We start from the raw sequence: 17,253 nt of genomic DNA, 5'->3' as shown, positions 1-17,253 counted from the left end.
AATTGAATAACACTTTCCTTTTTTAGTTGTTTATCAAAGATAAGAAGTTAAAAAATGAGAAATGAAAGTAATCATTGTACTCAGCAATGTGTTTCAGAAGCAGCCGGAGCTCTGCTTGAAGTGATTGGCTGTGACCGGAGTGGGTGTTGGGGATTATAAAGGAACACAGGTGAGAAGCATCAGCACCACCTAGAGAGTTTTTTATGCCTTGTCCCTCTCCTTGTCTGGGAAGTAACACAAGCAGCACGTTTCTGCTGACGACAGCAGCTCACTGCTGATTAACACATCAACACGGACCGGTGTGTCATCCCCCATGTCTTTTTCAGGATTTAAATATTTTAGGAAACCCCCCACTGAAACCAACCAAAACCACCATATGACGGAAATAATTTATTGTAGTCTTTATTTTAAAATGTTGCGAAACCTGTAAGATTAAGACTTTATTCTTCTTATGACAGATGTCTGATGATTAAAACTGTTTTGATCTGTCACATGAAGATAAATACTATTATCAGATAATACAGATCACATGTAAGTCAGTTAATATTCTGCAGCTTTTCTGCTCATATCAAACTGTCTCGCTCTGACTGAACCCTCTACGCTTCCTCAAGAATACTGACGATCAAATATTATTTTAGGCTTGAGCACAAGCTTCAGATGCCTCAGTATAAAATCAATCCTCTAAAGTGAGCTGATCCTCTAGGTAGGTAAAGGATAAATGTTTAATAAAGAAGGTTTGGAGGCTCATTAGTTCCAACCAGCACATGTGGAGGGCGGTTAGCTCAGGATAAGGACTGGAAAAAGCTATCCTGGCTCTGTCCAAAGGTAACACAATCTGTTGACCGGTGTTTTCTGAAGCTTATCTCTTGTTAAATACATACCAAGGCAGATTTTGTTTGGATAGAGTCAGGATAGCTGCTTCCATTCTTTATGCTAAGCTTAGCTAGCCGTCTCCTGGCTGTAGCTTCATATTGAACGGATATGAGAGTGGTATTAATGTTATAATCAAACTGTCAGCAAGGATGCAAATGAGTGTATTTGCTACTATTCTTTCAAAACTGAGTTCAAAAATCATCTGTCGTGTCTAATTGTAGAAGAGAATTCTAAAATTATGTAACCCTATAAAGAATCAGTATTTTAACATCAAAAATAATTAAAACCTTTAAAGTTTGTCCAAACAAAGTTGGTGCACAACATCTTTGAACTTAATTTTATCAAGTGGGGACCATTTTCCAGAGCATAGCCCTTGAATTTTTTAAACTTTTCTGAAAATAATTTACCTTATGAAATTTTAGATTTAACTCCCTAAACACATCCTAAAACATAGAGCTTGGTTTGGCCGACTAATTTCATTTATTTTCACTGCAACAACTCCAGCAGGGAACATTAAAGTTTAATTTAATCTTACTGAGCTTTATTAAACGTGCCACTGGCAGATACACCTGCAGACAGCAGAAAAACAACGATACCACCATTAAAACCGCCTTTTGCTTGCAGCAGTTGTTTGTTTTGAAATGTGTAGTTTTACACACCAGAACGGCAAAACAGGAAGCAGTTATTTTCAAAAACAAAAACAGTAAAAAGGAATAGTGTGGGAAATTTGCTTGTTCGCTTGACATTTAGTTGAGAATATCAATGCCAATGTCTGCTCAAGATGAAGCTGCAACCAGTTAGCTTAGCTTAGCATAAAGACTGGAAGCAGGTGGAAAAAGCTAGCCAACTGTAGTTCATCCCACAAGCTCACTAATCTATGCTAATAGTTATGTGTTGGACATTTTTTCCCAGCCAAGTCAATCAGCCAAGAAACAATCCAGCGTAGCGTAGCCATGTAGCCCCCCTGTAAAATTGTAATTTTTACACTTAAGTTTTTTGTACAAGATATAACAGTTTGCTTTACCTTCTGACAGAGCCCAGTTAGGGGTTTCCTCCTGATTCCAGTCTTTATGCTAAGCTAAGTTAACCGGCTATAGCCACATCTTTAACAGTATTATTCTTCTTCTCTCTGCCAGAATGCAAATAAGTGTAATCACCAAAATATTGCACTTACACCATCAGCTGTGAAACAACCGATTCAAATGAAATTCCTTTCACGTGCACATAAGCAGGCTTTGATTTCTGTAACAAAAGTTTGTGACCTTGTCCTTTCTTTATAGGAAATATCAGATTTTTCTGATGGTGCAGTAGCAGGATGTAACAGCTGTAATGTAAAATACGTCATACAGGGAAAACGCAATTTATAAAAAGTTATTTGACTTGGCACTGATAAAATTAGAGGTAAGATGAAAATGGTAGAAAACAGTTTAATCAGTAAAAACAGGAGTGGCAGAGTAAAAGAGACAATTCTCTGTTGGGATACCAGAGTTGATATGATTGACCTGGTACTGTTGATTCTTATGGCATGACATTTATACAATAAATTCATATGGTTGGCAAAATGGCATCGACACATAATGAGAGTAGTAACTCAGATAAAAGACATTTCCTCCCGAGTATCATCAGTGATTCCTAAAAACAGGGTCTGAATGTCTGAAGGAAATTTACATAATATTTTCTTACATTTAAAGATATGTCCTTGATTCATTTACAGGCCACTCTGTACAGTAAAAATGGATTACAGCTCAAATATTATTACAGCACAATTTTGCATGTATTTCATTATTTTACAAACAACAAAAGCTCCGCAGCTAATCTATAAAATACAGCTGTTTAGTCACTGAACTCAAATGAATGCATTCATCCCTCAGATAAAATGATGAAAAATTAGAGCACTTTTAATGTCCATAAAAAATGTGCTCTCTGTGATTTACAAAAAAAAAAAGATGTATCAAAAGTCCTTTTGAGTCCTGCACATGCAGGTCCCCCCCTGGAAGGCTGGGCAGTGCAGAAGGCCGTCAGTCTGTGCAGCTGTGAACAGCTGTTGTCTGTGGAAACATCCTTCATCAATGAGAAATAGCTTATGTCTGTTAACAGGCGTGTACAGCGATTCTTTCCTCGTTTTCAAGTTCAGAAATGCCTTGGGGAGCCTCTACGAACGACCTGCACGCGACAGTCTTTGTGCCTCCTGGACATTTCAGGCATGTGAAGTAACTCAATAACCTGAGTCTGAACTCCTCAGACTGGCACAAACACTAACAGCTCCAACAGAAGCAGGCAAACCAGGAAGAAATCAACAAGTAGTTTATGCATGAAAAAGGAAATTTCCCTGAATGTTTGCAAGTCTACACTTAAATGACCCACCCCAAAAAACACATGACCTCTTTATTGTTCCACAGTCTTCAAAACAAAACATCCTGGAACAAAAAAAAAAAACACTACAAAAAATTAAAAATAAAAGAATCGACTGCCAACAAATCTGGGCAGTAAATCAAAAAAAGTGCATTGCTTCAAGTATGTAAACAAAATGATTTCTTTAAAGGGAGAGTGAGACTCATTCTGTCAGTGTGCATGAGCCTGGGCCAGTGCAGTGACTTCTGAGGTTTGGCACACATGTATGAACACACACATACAGTACAACACACACATCCTTTTTCAGAGGATCATGACGATGAGGGGGAATTCCTTTTTTTTCTTCACATTTGTTTTTGGGGGGAAGTCCGGTTCTCCCTGTTTGCAGTCAGTGTTGAGGAAGGAGGCTCTATGACCTGCAAAGACACACCCCTCCGTAAGCGCAGTCACATGGGGGTGTTGCAGTGGCTGCTGGGAAAACAGGTTGATGCGTGGAAGAGGAGGAGGAGGAGGAGGGTGGTGGTGGGTGGATTCAGGATGGATTGAAATGAATGCAGCGCAACACAAGAACACAAACAGAAAAAAATAAGCACATGAGGCGATGACACACACACACAGACACACACACACGACACACACACACACACACACACACACACACACACACACAGTGTGAGAAGTGACAGATGCTAAAATGATGCACCAATCTGAAGACAGTGATCCTGATTGTTTTAAATGAGGATCAGAGCTTCATGGGATAAAATTAAAGAATAAAAATCTATGATTTTTGGAAAGAGAGGAGGGGCAAAGAAGGTTGATTAGTAAAATTATATTTTATTTACTGTAAATAAGACCTACTTTATTTCAAGAATTGAGCATTTAAAAGTGCCTTTAATTACAGACAGTTACGACTGTATACTCACCACTCATGTGCAGAAGTAAAGACAGAAGCTAAGCTTACATTTTATATTGAACATCTGCAGCTTTTCATCCACAGACTAGTGCAGTTAAAGTTCACTGGTAAATTGTTCATCATGATTACAGAGAATTCTGGAAGATATTTGTGTATATAAAAGTTTTTGTTTTTTTGTTTTTTTTTTGACAAAACAGATGCTCTCTCTCCTTAGTCCTTCTGGCATACTGACACTTGGGTACCATATTTACATTTACCCAGCCTACACACTGAATATATTTCTTTATAGTTCACAGAAGCAATATACTCTTGAAAATAAAAACCCCACACATATTTGCTATAATATACTGCTTTGGTCTAAACATTAAATTTGCATTCAACAGCCTTGAAACGATGATAAAAAAGCTGGAGCTGCACGTCCACAACAAAGAAAAGGATGGACGACAGTAAAACTGAAGCGTCTGCGTGCTACATGAGCGGTGAGCATAAAATTGAAAGACAAAAAACCCTCAGAACAACTGAGTAATTAATCCTACAAACGTTCTTAAAATAGCCATTCATGTTGCTTTATCAATACGTATTTGGGTCCATTTAAATCAAAGCGTTACTAAATCTGTTTATCAGTCCACATTGGCGTTCACACTGTGGCTGAAAGCAGGATGGGTTCTGTCTTCACTTGGTTTAACATTTAAGATAATTAGGTGGAAATGAGACAGACCACAAGCAATGAAAACAACAATCACTGAGGACAGCAGCACGAATATTAGTTTGACGCAGACAGTTGAAGGAAACACTTAATGACTTCCGCAACACACAGTGATGCAGCGATCTGACAGGTAGAAGACAAACACGTCTCATGCTAGTGACTGATTTGAAACCTGGATATGTGGGGTCTTAGCTTGCGTTCATACTCACTCTGATCCTGATGAGTCACCGTCCACCGTCCCTGCCTTGATTCTCATGGCGACACCGTTCAGCTGATCCGGCAGGCTGGGTTTAACCAGGCCGGCCCGACCGTCACTAGATGATGATCCATGCGGAGACGCAGCGCCAGGGGCATTTTCAGAAAGTTCATTGTGGAGGCGGTTGAGACCATTCCTCTCTACGATGGGAGAAAGCTGCTTCTTCTTTAGGATCCCTGCACAGGACAAAAACAAGGTGTGTTGTCTTTATGAAAATACAATGATAGACAGAGGAAAAACAAACCGTGAATTATGCATAATCATTATTTGTATTCAAATCAAATAATATAGTAGAATCATTTCTTTGCAGTTTCACATGTTGCATGTGTCAGATTGAAACAACACAAAGAGACTTTATTTATGTACATTTTCAAGGTTACACTCCAGTTTTTTATTCATTAGCAATAAGTTTAACACATTAAAGTGTATGTAATATCCAAACTCCTGCTGGCGTTTGGGCTAAACTTTACCTTTGTGAGGGTGGGCGTGGAGGTTTGGCAGACTGGGCAGCAGCAGCGTCATGGTGTCCTGCTGCGCCCGGACGTCTGATAAAGTCTGGGCATCGCGGCCGAGACTCTGCTCTGGATTGCCTCCGAGCTCGCTGTCGCTCACTGCCGCTGTGTAATCTCCAGGCCAGTACTTCTTACTCAGAGTGTTGTCTGAATACCAGAAACAAAGAATAAAAAAAAAAAAATACAGTATATATAGTTTAATGTTGCTTCACTGACTATGACATACTAAATACTATAGTTTTATATGGAATCAACCCAAAGAGATGTTTGAGAAGGGTTTCCTCTCCACTAGCGTCTGAATGAACATATGTGGAGTTAAAAACATACTGTAACTGTTACTGCTGTAACTGTATAACACTCATGTATTACCAATACATTCAGGTCACCGGGCTGAGCAATAAGTTTTCTGAAAAATAAACCAAGGAGGTGGTTTAACAACACTTACTGCTGCTCTGAAGGTATTTTCAGAATCCTCAAAGACTTTTCTAACCATCTCGATGAAAAAAATATTCAATTAATTGCATAATATTTAACCTATTTCTCAAGTTGCTTCAGCATTTCAGGTAGCCATAAATGACATATGTCCTTGCTCAAGAAGAAGAGTCTTGAAGGATTTTAGAAAAATCTTCAGAAGAGTAAAAAGTGTTAAACAACTTTCTGGATTTTTATAAAATCAGATGCTGAGCTTTAAATGTAACAACAGTACATGAAAGGCACAAGCTGGGGCTAGCTTCAGAGCTTCTGTACCGTGCGGTTGTGGTCTCTTGCCCACATTAGACGCCAGGTTTTCCCAGCATTCCTCAGGGGGGAGTGGACCCTCCTCGTCCTCGCTGTCGGAGGAGTGTGTGGAGGCGTAGGAACCGCTCTGGTCGTCCTCTAGAGACAGGTCGCTGTCAGAGTCGCTGTCACGATCTACACACAGGCAGAGAGGAGGGGTTGATATCGAAGCACTGACCACTGCAGTTAAACTGACTCAAAGCTACTGAAGTAGAAACATACCATCCAAGTGCTCTTTAGTCTCATGGAACAGTGACGCGTGGTCGTTCAGAGCGATGTGCGCCTGACTGTTGCTCAGCCCGTCGTCCCTGGAAAGTCACAGGAAATGAGTTCACAGCGGCTCCTGTCACTCTGTCAGGCACTGAATGCTGCACATTCATCTTTAATTTTCATATTTCTTCCTCACCTGAGGACAAACGGCACGTAGCTCTGCTGGCTCTTGCCGCTCTGCATGGTGCCGTTCAGAGACACACTTGAGTCTCCGAAGGGAAGGTGGTACAACCGGCCGTCCATGTAGTTTGTGTTGCATTTGTAGCCCTGGAAATACCGAGATGAGGAGAGGAAGGATTAGTGTTAGTGTTAAAACACCTCCAATATAGAACTAAAGGTTTGAGCTGCTGATAAAAAACAGATCGGTGCTGATCAATGTTTTTTTTATCGTCAACAAATCCCATGAAAAAAACAATCCCTCTGTCAAAACTTTCCTAGCCTGACTGGCGCTCTCTCTGGAAGAGAAGCTAGTCATAATGATGAATTAATACTTTAATGTTGAGTATTTTACTTTGAATTCCTGGAAGTGTCCTAAAACTAATTTCATGTGATTTTCTTTTTTCACATTAATAAAATCAGCTGTTTTCTGTCTTTTGCGTCTTGGATCATGTGACTGACTGAATGTAACGTGATTGGCCAGAGGTTTGATTGATTCCTTTTTTCCTGATTGATTGCTTATCCTTTGTAGTCTGGATGTTCAATTTAGAATTTTTCATCTTGAGTCTGGATTTAACCGATCCAATTTGAAAAACTGGATTTTTTGACATGGCTTGGATTTTTTATTCAAGTGAATCTGAGCAACTTCAATAAAGATTTTTGACAGTTAAAATATTTACACGTACTGCATCAATGTAGATAGATGGCTTTAATAGACGGTGAAATATTTCAGTATTCAGTGGTCTTTATATTTCAGCATGAATGATAAATACATTTCTTTTCACAATTAGGAGTTTGTTTTTTTATTTAAATCTAAAGTATCCAGCCTGTCTTTGCTTCCATATCAGCCTCAAGCTCATTAGTTTGTACTGAAGATGTAAAACTTTAAAAACACATATATTTACTATACTATACTTATTTAATTTTACTATTTAAAAAAAAAGTTCAGTAATTCCCAGAAGACACAGCTGTGCACTGAAGTTTTAGCAAACATTACTCAATCAGAGTACATGGTACATTTGTATTTTAACGAGCAGATTAATGCACAATTAGGTGCACTAGTGAATATTTCAGACTCAGTGCAACAGTTTGGCTCACTGATGTGTTTTAATAGTTTTTGGATTATGCTCTATGGCAGCAATATTTCAGGCTTTAGAGCAGGAATATCACAAGCTTTGTGCTTTATGGCGGAAATTTTGGCACATTTAGTGTAACTTGACACTGTAAAAAATAAATGTCAATAAAAACTCCAGGACATTAACCTGAGATAGTTTCCTGGTTTTGGGAACAGATGCCATAAGAATCATATAAAAACATTAGCTCGTCTGAGGTCATTACAGATGTGAGTCAACAGCAGTTTTTAGTGTTTTAGAGTTTGTGTGACTCACAGAGGCCTTGGATTTGATCATATGATCTGGGCGCTTGCGGCTGCAGCAGTATTTCATGGCATTCCTTGCTTCCTTATTGAAGACAATCCGGAAGAAGAAAACAAAGGGACCCTGGGAGACGACAGCAGAGGGAAGAGGGTCAGGAAGAAGATGGACAAATCAACCTTTCAAACTGTTGAAACAGAGGGGACAGTGGGGCTCACCTGCACACAGTTGAACCCAGCGAACAGGTAGTGGAAGATGATCATGTCGCTGTTGACGGAGAGGAGTGCCAGAAAACACGTGACTGAAACCAGGAAGAGAACGCCACCTGCGGTCTTCAGGCCTGACCTGCAGAATATGAAACCACGAGAGTCGTCAGTGAGGAGCTGTCAGAGGAATTTCTGTGCAGTCATTGATTTGAAGATGGAGGTTGATGACAAGCAGCCAGAGTGAACCGAATATCAAGAGTTCATAAACATTTTACCAAAATGTTCACTTGCCTGTTTATTTTCCCTCCATTTTATTAGAACTTACACTGTCCACCACACTGAAAGGAGGTGATACAGTATCTAAACATTTTACTGTACATCTTTGGATCTAGTGTGGACATTTTTAGTAAGAAATTGTGCACTTTTGTTGATTTATAGAATCCCAGTCTTGTTTTGTCTGACTAAAAGTCCAAAACCAAAATGTATTCACTTTACTTTTATATACAACAAAGAGGAGCAGAAAATCCTGCCACTTGAGAAGCGGGAACTTGAGAATATGCAGCAGTGTTTCCACTATTTGGATTTGAAAAATGACTGAATTGATTCCTTGATTATCAAAAGAGCTGCTGGTTCTTTTTCAGTAGACCGACTAATCGATTAATCCAACTAATCAACCAATCATTTCAGCTCTGATCTTTCATAAAAACCACTGAGATAAACAAGTTTAGCACAAAACAACTGTAAATCAACCTACAGGTCAAGATTTCAGATGGTTTTTGTTGTGATTTTCAAGAAGGAACAGGTTTCGAACAACATAAAAGCACATAACTGATTATTTATACTTGCGCCGCAAGTAAGAGACTGCAGCTGCAAGGTAACTTTCTTTCTTTCTCCCTGTTGGGCTCTCACTAAATTGTAAATGTAATGACCCACAAAAAGGAAACGTCTATTTTAAACAACCTTTTACCCCTTTGTGTTTATTAATGTCAGCTTCTCTGTAATGTAGTCCAACAGGGACAGATCCCTGAGCTATTTGTAGAGCAGATCAAAGGGAAGGTTTGATCTGATGTCATTGTTATTAGCTGCTGACAGGAATTCCATTATTGCCATCCTTTCAACGGCTGTTGGTCGAGTTTTACTGGTTTGGTTGGAAAGTTGGCCAATTTCAGGGCTGGAAATTTCCTACCACTGGACCACTCTCTTCAAAGCAGGTGGCATGTTAACAGTGCTGGTGTTTCTATTTGATGAAAATATGCCTGGGACACTCACACACGGGGCTCTTTCTTCTCAACGCTGTGGTGTCTCAGTGCGCAGGAAGCTCTGGACGACAGGATGTACAAGAAGATGTTCATCTGTGGACACAACATCAAACTGCATCATACTACGGCAGGAGCTTGTGAAAGTGAACATAAGGTTTCTCTTTCTTTCTGTTACACGCTTGGTGACAGCTGAACAGTGACGGGAGCGCTCACTGTTGACAATCATGAGTCAGCATGTTTCGACTGTGAAAGACTAGATACCGCATCACTAGGGTGGAAAAATTATAGCTTTATTTTCTCCATTTAAAGGTTTACTACATGTTTAAGTGCCAGGTAACATAGATGCATACTGCACTTGTACACCATTCACCACTGTGTCCCTGAGCAAGATACTTAACCCCTAGTTAATCCAGAGGTGCGTGACCTCTGACATATGTAGCAATTGTAAGTTGCTTTGGATAAAAGCATCAGCTAATTGACAAAAAGTTATTATTTTTTATTACGGCAGGGATCTGCAGGGACTCACCGACGCCACCAAGGCGATGGGTCCAGCAAAGCTCCAGATGAGAGTGTCATACATAGACAGCCAACAGAAGTCTGGGTTCCCATAGCCTTCAGGGTCCAGTCCCACTGCCAGACCTGGAGACAAACCGACAAAGAGAGTACAGCTAAGTTCTGCTGACGTCACATTTACAGTATTAACAAGTACATTAACAACCTTTTTCTATCCTGAGGAGGTTTTTCATCTGAAGTACGCAGGGCTGACTAAATAAGTAGGTTTTATTGGAAGAGGTCTCACACAGTAAATCTGCATCTTGACGTCTGAACAGTTGGCACACTTGTTGAAGAATCACGCATATAACATGTTAAGACTGAAAGCGTGTTCGAGAACGATCGATTGCTGCAGATGAGATCAGCTCACTGATAAAAGATAATAACAAACTATCTTGTAAATATATTTTTTAAATTAAACTTGTTGCTGTTTGGTGGATGTGGGATCAAACAATGAAGAAGCTCACTACTGCATTAGCCTACCACAACAATATAACTTTGACTAACTAGTAAATAAAAACAAAAAGATGACCTTTCATGGGGCTTTCCTAGCCATCTCTTCAATTTGAGAGCCTGACTGTTTTCTCTCAAAAACCTGCCCTCGCACTCAAACAGCTCCTGCATTGCATTCTGCTTCTGCTCCAACTGTGTGCTTGAACTCTATATATTGCTGCTATGCACAAATTTCCTGCGCTCCAGCTTAAGTCTTTCTCTTCACGCTCAGGCTGTTTCTGTGCACTCGTGAAAGGTTTACTCTCAGATGTTGTGTGCAATAACACTGCCAGGTGTAGCACTGAACAATGAAATGATCGAGTGCGTGTTCCTTCTTAGAGTCAAACTCTCAAATAGGAAAAAAGCCCCGTAACCTTTGAAAATATTTGGAAAAAAAACCTAAATAATTTCTAAAGCCTGTGAAAGACTAAATGAAACGGAGTAAATGTTAATGTTATGTAATCATGAATCATCTATTGTATTTATTTACTTACCTTACATTAGTTTTTTTAGGCCTTTTTCTGTTTGGTTTCTGTCTAATTTCTGAAGCTGCATGTATGAGATACATTTAAATATAGGAGTAAATAAAAAAATAATATGCTGACAACCTTTCTCAATTTTTAATTTACTTTTTTTTGTCTCTATGTTGTTGATTTTGTTGATTTTTACAACTGGCATGACAGTGTTGACAATGAGAATCGACCTGTGATGAAGGCGGGAACTCCCCAGCCAATCAGGTAGTAGAATCTCATAGGTCCATAGTTGATGTCTCGCACTTCGCTGATCATGCGGTAGACGTGCAGCCCCTCCAGGAAAAGCCAGGAGAAAGTGCAGAGGTAGAAGAAATGCAGCAGGATGGCGATGCCAGTGCACAAGAACTGCAAAGAGAGCAAGAAACAGATGAAAACATTAAGACACGTTTGGCAGGAAACATCATAAATAAAGTACAACAGATGGAAAACGTAAACTAATTGATTACCGGGTTGTCTGCCTGGTTGATGCCCAGGATGAAGATGAGCTCTGAGAGGAAGAGAGCGGTGGCTCCGTTGTTGATTATACTGGTCTTGTTGCACTGCATGGCTCTCAGACAGAGGAGGAAGACCGTGGTGAGGAAGAGGAAGCCCAGTGTCACCCCCACTGTGCTCCACGTCAGGATTTTGATTGGCAGAATCTCTCCGTTCTGACACAAACATCACGATTAGGAGTCAGTCAGAGAACAGAGTAGTAATATCTGTGGCTCTGGTGAAGTTGAACATTTGAGTGTCGCTCACCTCTCTCCGGGAGATGTCCATGAGCACGGCGAAGCTGGTCATGTGATAACACTGACAGCTGATGTGGGTGCTGTTTCTGAAAACCACCTCGCAGCCCTTCGCTGACCAGCCGCCGTTCCCGGCACTGACATAAAACACATATGAGGACAAATGTGGGAATAACACAACTTCATCCAGTTTGTGCTTTCATTATCAACTCTGTGTGTGTGTGTGTGTGTGTGTGTGTGTGTGTGTGTGTGTGTGTGTGTGTGTGTGTGTGTGTGTGTGCTCTCACAGTATCGTGTGGTTCCAGAAGACACAGATGGGTTTGGAGCGCTCCTCAGTGGTGACCAGGCGGAATTGCACAATGATGGGTTTGTCCAGCGCGTGCTGCAGCAGCTCGTCGTTGTCGTGGACTGTGATGCTGACCACCGGCGTGTTGATGACCGGACGCTTTGGCACTCTGAGGAAAATGAAGGGGAAAAAATCAAACCATATAATCCCAAAGTCACTGGTACGATTTTGTTGCCTTTCACACCCCTTCCTCTCTCTTCCGTCATTTTCTGTCTATTTCTGTACCATCAACACAAAAATGTCCAGTGCTTCATGTTACAGCTTTACTAATCACTCTTACCGCAGACTTCTCTTGTCAGGATCGTAGCTCTCTGGTAACAGCGACGCCAGGCTGTGGAAGATGATCACACTGGCGATGGCGTCCTGCTGGCTGTTGTCAGGGTGGCGCCTCTTCCTGTTGGCTGAGCGGTTCCTCAGCGAGGACTCTGGGAAGACATCCAGGTGTCTGTGGCCCTTTGTGTCCACAGGCGGCTGGAAGACTGAGTCAGGCAGCGTGACGGCCGTCTCCAGGTCCGCAGGACGAGGGCCCCTCAGGGACTGGTACCGCGGGAGTTTGGCTCCGGCAAAATTCATCTTTTTCAGACGATCCACGGAGATGACTGCGGAGACAAACACACACAGGAAGCTGTTGAAAATGGACACCATGTCATCAACTTTTAATTTCTCATTAAACTGTTGAATTATACAGTATTTTCTGTCTTAATGTTTCAAAGTTCACACTGGCATGGAGTTTATTTCTGGTGGAAACAATAAATTATTTATTTCTCTTTTTTTGCCTTAAAAAAATTATAGGAGGGACACACTTTTTTCTTGATTCATGTTGGAACATTTAATGACGATTAGTTGATGGACAGAAAAATTATTCGTAACTATTCGTAACATTGATTTGTTCTGGCTCCTCAATCGTGAGAATGTACTAATTTTTGTTTTGTTTTCTGTGATAGTAAATGTAATATTTCTGGATATTTTAAACTGTTGGAAGGACAAAACAAAAGATTTGACAAACAGACAGACAAAATTGAATAATGAAGTTTAGTAATTAAAATAAAATTATATTAAGAAGGAAACATAATAGGAAGTAAATATTACACCTATTTTGCTGACAATAAACTTAAATTACGCATCAGCATGTGCACATATCTAAACTGTAAATTTCAAACTGAACCTAAATAACCAAATACTGATTAATTAATATATTGATCCAGCCTTTAATGGTTGTCAGCATGTCGTAAAACGCTCACCTATGTGTGGTGTGATGATGGTGAAGGGGCTGAGGTAGGTCTTCCTCATGTTCTGTGCCAGTGTGTTTGCGTATTCCTCGTAGTGGCGCAGCAGCGCCGCTGTACCGCCCTCCGACTGCTGGATCAGCTCCCAGTGCGGCCGTGTGTCTGAAGACAGGATGGCGCTTCCCACGCGGACCAGATTCTGTCAGAAAACAGCGAGAGTTCAGTGTGACAGGATGCCGCAGCGGAGAGTGAAATGAAGTGTGATGTATTCCCTGCAGATACAGCATGAAAGGCCCACCAGGCAGGACTGGCTTCCTGTTTATAAACCAGTTTTGTTTACTGCAGAAATTGCAACAATCTATTGTTCTTGTTTTGTTTGTGCTGTGTTTTGAAGTTTCCAGTAGAGAGATCATGTGTTGCTCACCTCAGTGAAGTGGACGTCCTGCGTAGCTGTGAGGTTGAAGCCCTGCTGGTTGCTCTCGTGCTGCAGCAGACTCTGCGTCAGCCGATATGCTACTTTCACATCGCTGCCGTAGTACTTCTCTGTGTGTAACGTGGCGTTGGCCAACATGGCTGCTGTCTGTCCAGAGTCCAGGAGCGACACGTTATGGGAAAACCTTTCAGACTGGCAAAAGGAAAGGAAAACACAACCATTTAGTAACCAATAGATGCCTATCTGGTGCCATGCATGGCTCTAGGGATGGCAATGTCTGGTGGTCAGTACAGACTGAAATATCTATTGGATGGATGGCCATGAAATTTGGTTCAGACATTCATGGTCCCCTCAGGATGAAATGTAATAACTTTGGATAAATTGGTCTAATACTTTGTTTGACCAAAACTTGCAAAACGAATGACTAATTAGCAAATGTTAACATGCTAACACACAAAACTAAGATGGTAAAATTTAACAACTATATACTGGCTAAACATCAACATGTTTAAATCATTTTCTTCTTCCACATCCTTCAGAATGAGAATGTTATTGTGAAAATTGCAAGTGGTTATTTTTAAAACTGACAGAGACGCTACACACCAGGGCTTTCAGCTTGCTGAAGGTGACGGAGGTACAGTTGAAGAGATTGGGAGGCAGCCAGCCCTTGTGCTCATCACAGTGGCGGATCGCTGTGCCTGAGAAGGAGGAGAGAGACAGAGTTATCACTCGAGAGGCGAGGAATAGACTGCAGCTGAGAGAGGGCTTGAGGCGAGTTTCATATATTCCCATTATTATATGGTAATTTGACGAGCTGCCTGAAAAACCATCATACCGAGTGTTCCCTTGGGACAGGCAACTGCTGCAGGGAGACCAAACTTAGTCCTGGGCCACCAGATCCCAGCCTCGATGGCCTGAGGGCAGCTGTCATAGATTACTGAGAGAGATGGAGCGGGAGGGAGAGGAGAGAGACAGAGGGAGATGATGAGAAAAATTAAAATTTATTTAATATATTTGTAGCTATAAATGAAACAGATTATACATTAAGCACTGCAGCAACTCGACAGTAATATGATGTTTTCTGACCTTCACAGCCATTCGGAGAAACCTCAGCGAAAGGGTTGTCACAGCGGTCACACTGGCGTCCGATGACACCGGGTTTACACTGACACTGGCCACTCTCTCTGTCACACGCTCTGGAGAAAGAGCCGACCGGGTAGCAGTCACACAGCAGGCAGGTGTCGCTGCCTTCAGGACGGTAGTGGTTGTCCTGTAAATGGGAGTGGAGAGAGGAAAGGCTTACGAACAAATTTTAAAAATCGAAAAAAAAAATTCCATTCTTCATTTTCATACATCGCCACATATTTCCCTCGGAGAAGAAGCTGCAGCTGCTTGTTCAAAAACATCTGGTCAAGGACAAGCTTCTTTTGTCCAAGCAATTACTTTCCCCATCTACACTTTAGACTTGAGCTGTCCCACTGCCAAACTACATCCATATTCTAAGCAAATAATAATTTAAATAATAATAACTTTCCTTCATATAGTCAGTTTGCAGACTGAATTTGCTAGATTTTTGAATGCACTGTTAATGTACGCTATTCACCCACAATACAGTGGACAAAGGAGGAGCTGCTGGTAACTGGGAAAATAAATAAAAACTGTGGAGGTAGAGGAAGAGGGATAAATACTAAATTACTTCTATTAGTGGCTGAGTGCTAAAATCCAGGACTTTCACCTGTTGATCAGAAGTTCCCCAATTGCTCAGTACTGTGTGAAAGGGTTCACACGACCATTTTGCTTATACAACAATTGAAGTCAGTGTTTGTGCCTTCACATACAGACTGGTTTAGTTACATTAATGGCCCTTTAACACATTTTTATAGCAATGTCTGTTGTGAAGCTTCTTATAGCCATCTTATATCGATGGACTAACTTTATTTGGAACTTTGGAAAACTAAATAAACTTAAATTAATAAATTAAAAGAAAACAAAAACGAAAGACAGAAGTAAAAAAAAAGTGGCTGAACAAAGAAATACCTGGTAAATAGGTTATTAAATGGATTATTTACATTTATCAATCCCTTATTTACATTTCAACCTTGAGACCAGATGTAAATATGCATCATAAACATACTTTATGTACGTTATTTTAGTTAAATATTTATTTATAATCTTATTAACCCACTTTTTCTGTCTCTCCCTCATGTTTAAAAGATATTCATGTTAAATTGATGTTGTTTTTTTCTGTTATGTTGATGCTTTTTAAAAGTCAGTAGTAAGAAAACTCAAAAAATGTTGCAGTACATTGATTTTAGTGATTGATAGTTATTATACACAACCTACAGTACGTTATTAATATGTTGTATGTAATGACACAGATTTAAACCTTCATTTCTAACATTATGCATCCTCACACTTATCAGAGCGATGAATCGAAACTGCAGGTTGGCACGCTCACCTTGCACCGACACTCTCCACTCGTCTTGTTGCAGTCCGAGTCGAAGCCCTTGTCCGTCTGACAGTTACAGGGGCCGCATGTCTTGTGACCCCACCAGCCTCTGGGACAAGGCAGGTCGGTCCTGCAGACACACACGTTATCAGTTTACCCTCCCAAGTAACAAAGATTCACGGTCAAAACCCACAGTTTATCATAAATGTGGAAAACTGCGTGTACTTTTTCTCGCAGTAATGGCCAAAGTAGTTGCTGGGACAGTCACAGGTGTAACCACGAGAGGAGCTCAGCTTCCTGGTGCACGTCGACTCGTGCTCACAGGGGTTTAATGAGCATACATCAGTACAGTTGGTGCCATAGTAGCCTGTAAAAATAAAGGGTGAAACAAAGGAAAATTAGTGCTTGTGCTCTCAGAACATGGGTATTGCCAGTATACTGTGGCAAGAAGGGGTAGGAAGAAAAGATTATGTGAAAAAGGTTTAAAATATTTGGTAACCATTTCCTTGGTGTTGCTTCATTATATGTTTAATGGAATATGAAGCATTTTAAATAACCTTCCAGCCCTGCAAAATGTTACTATAATGGTTTTCTGAACATCTATGCAGACTGACCAGCGAGGCAGGTGCAGGAGAAGCTGTCCCAGTCATCGCTGCAGTAGCTGTTGACAGGACAGGGGCTGGAGCTGCAGGGGTCGGGCACGCTGCAGCCCGGCTCCACGTTCAACTTCCTCGCCTGAGACAGACTCAGTGCCCCGCCCACACGCAGACCCTGCAGGCAAACAAACCAACACATGTACGCACATCAATGGAAAAACAGTTATGCAACGCTTTTGTCCAGATAG

At 40.9% G+C, this 17,253-nt stretch overlaps 1 protein-coding gene across 3 annotated transcripts in view; it reads right to left on the bottom strand.

Moving 5' to 3' along the window:
* Nucleotides 1-1,454: 1,454 nt before the first annotated feature.
* The window catches only part of celsr2 (cadherin, EGF LAG seven-pass G-type receptor 2), a 71,523-nt gene continuing 55,724 nt past the window's right edge, over nt 1,455-17,253 (bottom strand). The window contains exons 12-34 of one of the 3 annotated variants that reach the window (XM_038696766.1): nt 17,024-17,180; nt 16,635-16,776; nt 16,419-16,539; nt 15,047-15,230; nt 14,796-14,897; nt 14,564-14,658; nt 13,952-14,152; nt 13,543-13,726; nt 12,582-12,900; nt 12,243-12,410; nt 11,969-12,092; nt 11,677-11,877; nt 11,401-11,575; nt 10,180-10,292; nt 9,664-9,746; nt 8,407-8,533; nt 8,204-8,314; nt 6,796-6,926; nt 6,612-6,697; nt 6,360-6,524; nt 5,571-5,759; nt 5,054-5,276; nt 1,455-3,696 (exon numbers count right to left, since the gene is read on the bottom strand). In XM_038696766.1, the coding sequence (XP_038552694.1) occupies nt 3,672-3,696; nt 5,054-5,276; nt 5,571-5,759; nt 6,360-6,524; nt 6,612-6,697; nt 6,796-6,926; nt 8,204-8,314; nt 8,407-8,533; nt 9,664-9,746; nt 10,180-10,292; nt 11,401-11,575; nt 11,677-11,877; nt 11,969-12,092; nt 12,243-12,410; nt 12,582-12,900; nt 13,543-13,726; nt 13,952-14,152; nt 14,564-14,658; nt 14,796-14,897; nt 15,047-15,230; nt 16,419-16,539; nt 16,635-16,776; nt 17,024-17,180 (3,426 nt within the window). In that variant the 3' untranslated portion in view covers nt 1,455-3,671. The remainder of the gene's footprint in view (nt 3,697-5,053; nt 5,277-5,570; nt 5,760-6,359; nt 6,525-6,611; nt 6,698-6,795; nt 6,927-8,203; nt 8,315-8,406; nt 8,534-9,663; nt 9,747-10,179; nt 10,293-11,400; nt 11,576-11,676; nt 11,878-11,968; nt 12,093-12,242; nt 12,411-12,581; nt 12,901-13,542; nt 13,727-13,951; nt 14,153-14,563; nt 14,659-14,795; nt 14,898-15,046; nt 15,231-16,418; nt 16,540-16,634; nt 16,777-17,023; nt 17,181-17,253) is intronic. The other 2 variants (XM_038696767.1, XM_038696768.1) reach the window with 2 other exon arrangements.

This window comes from Micropterus salmoides, unplaced genomic scaffold (assembly GCF_014851395.1).
Source record: "Micropterus salmoides isolate LMB-PRFRI ecotype aquatic unplaced genomic scaffold, ASM1485139v1 Ms_hic_scaffold_4, whole genome shotgun sequence".
NCBI classification, from domain to species: Eukaryota; Metazoa; Chordata; class Actinopteri; order Centrarchiformes; family Centrarchidae; genus Micropterus; species Micropterus salmoides.
Note: the sequence above shows the minus strand (reverse complement) of the source record. Positions and strands in the feature narration are given on the sequence as shown.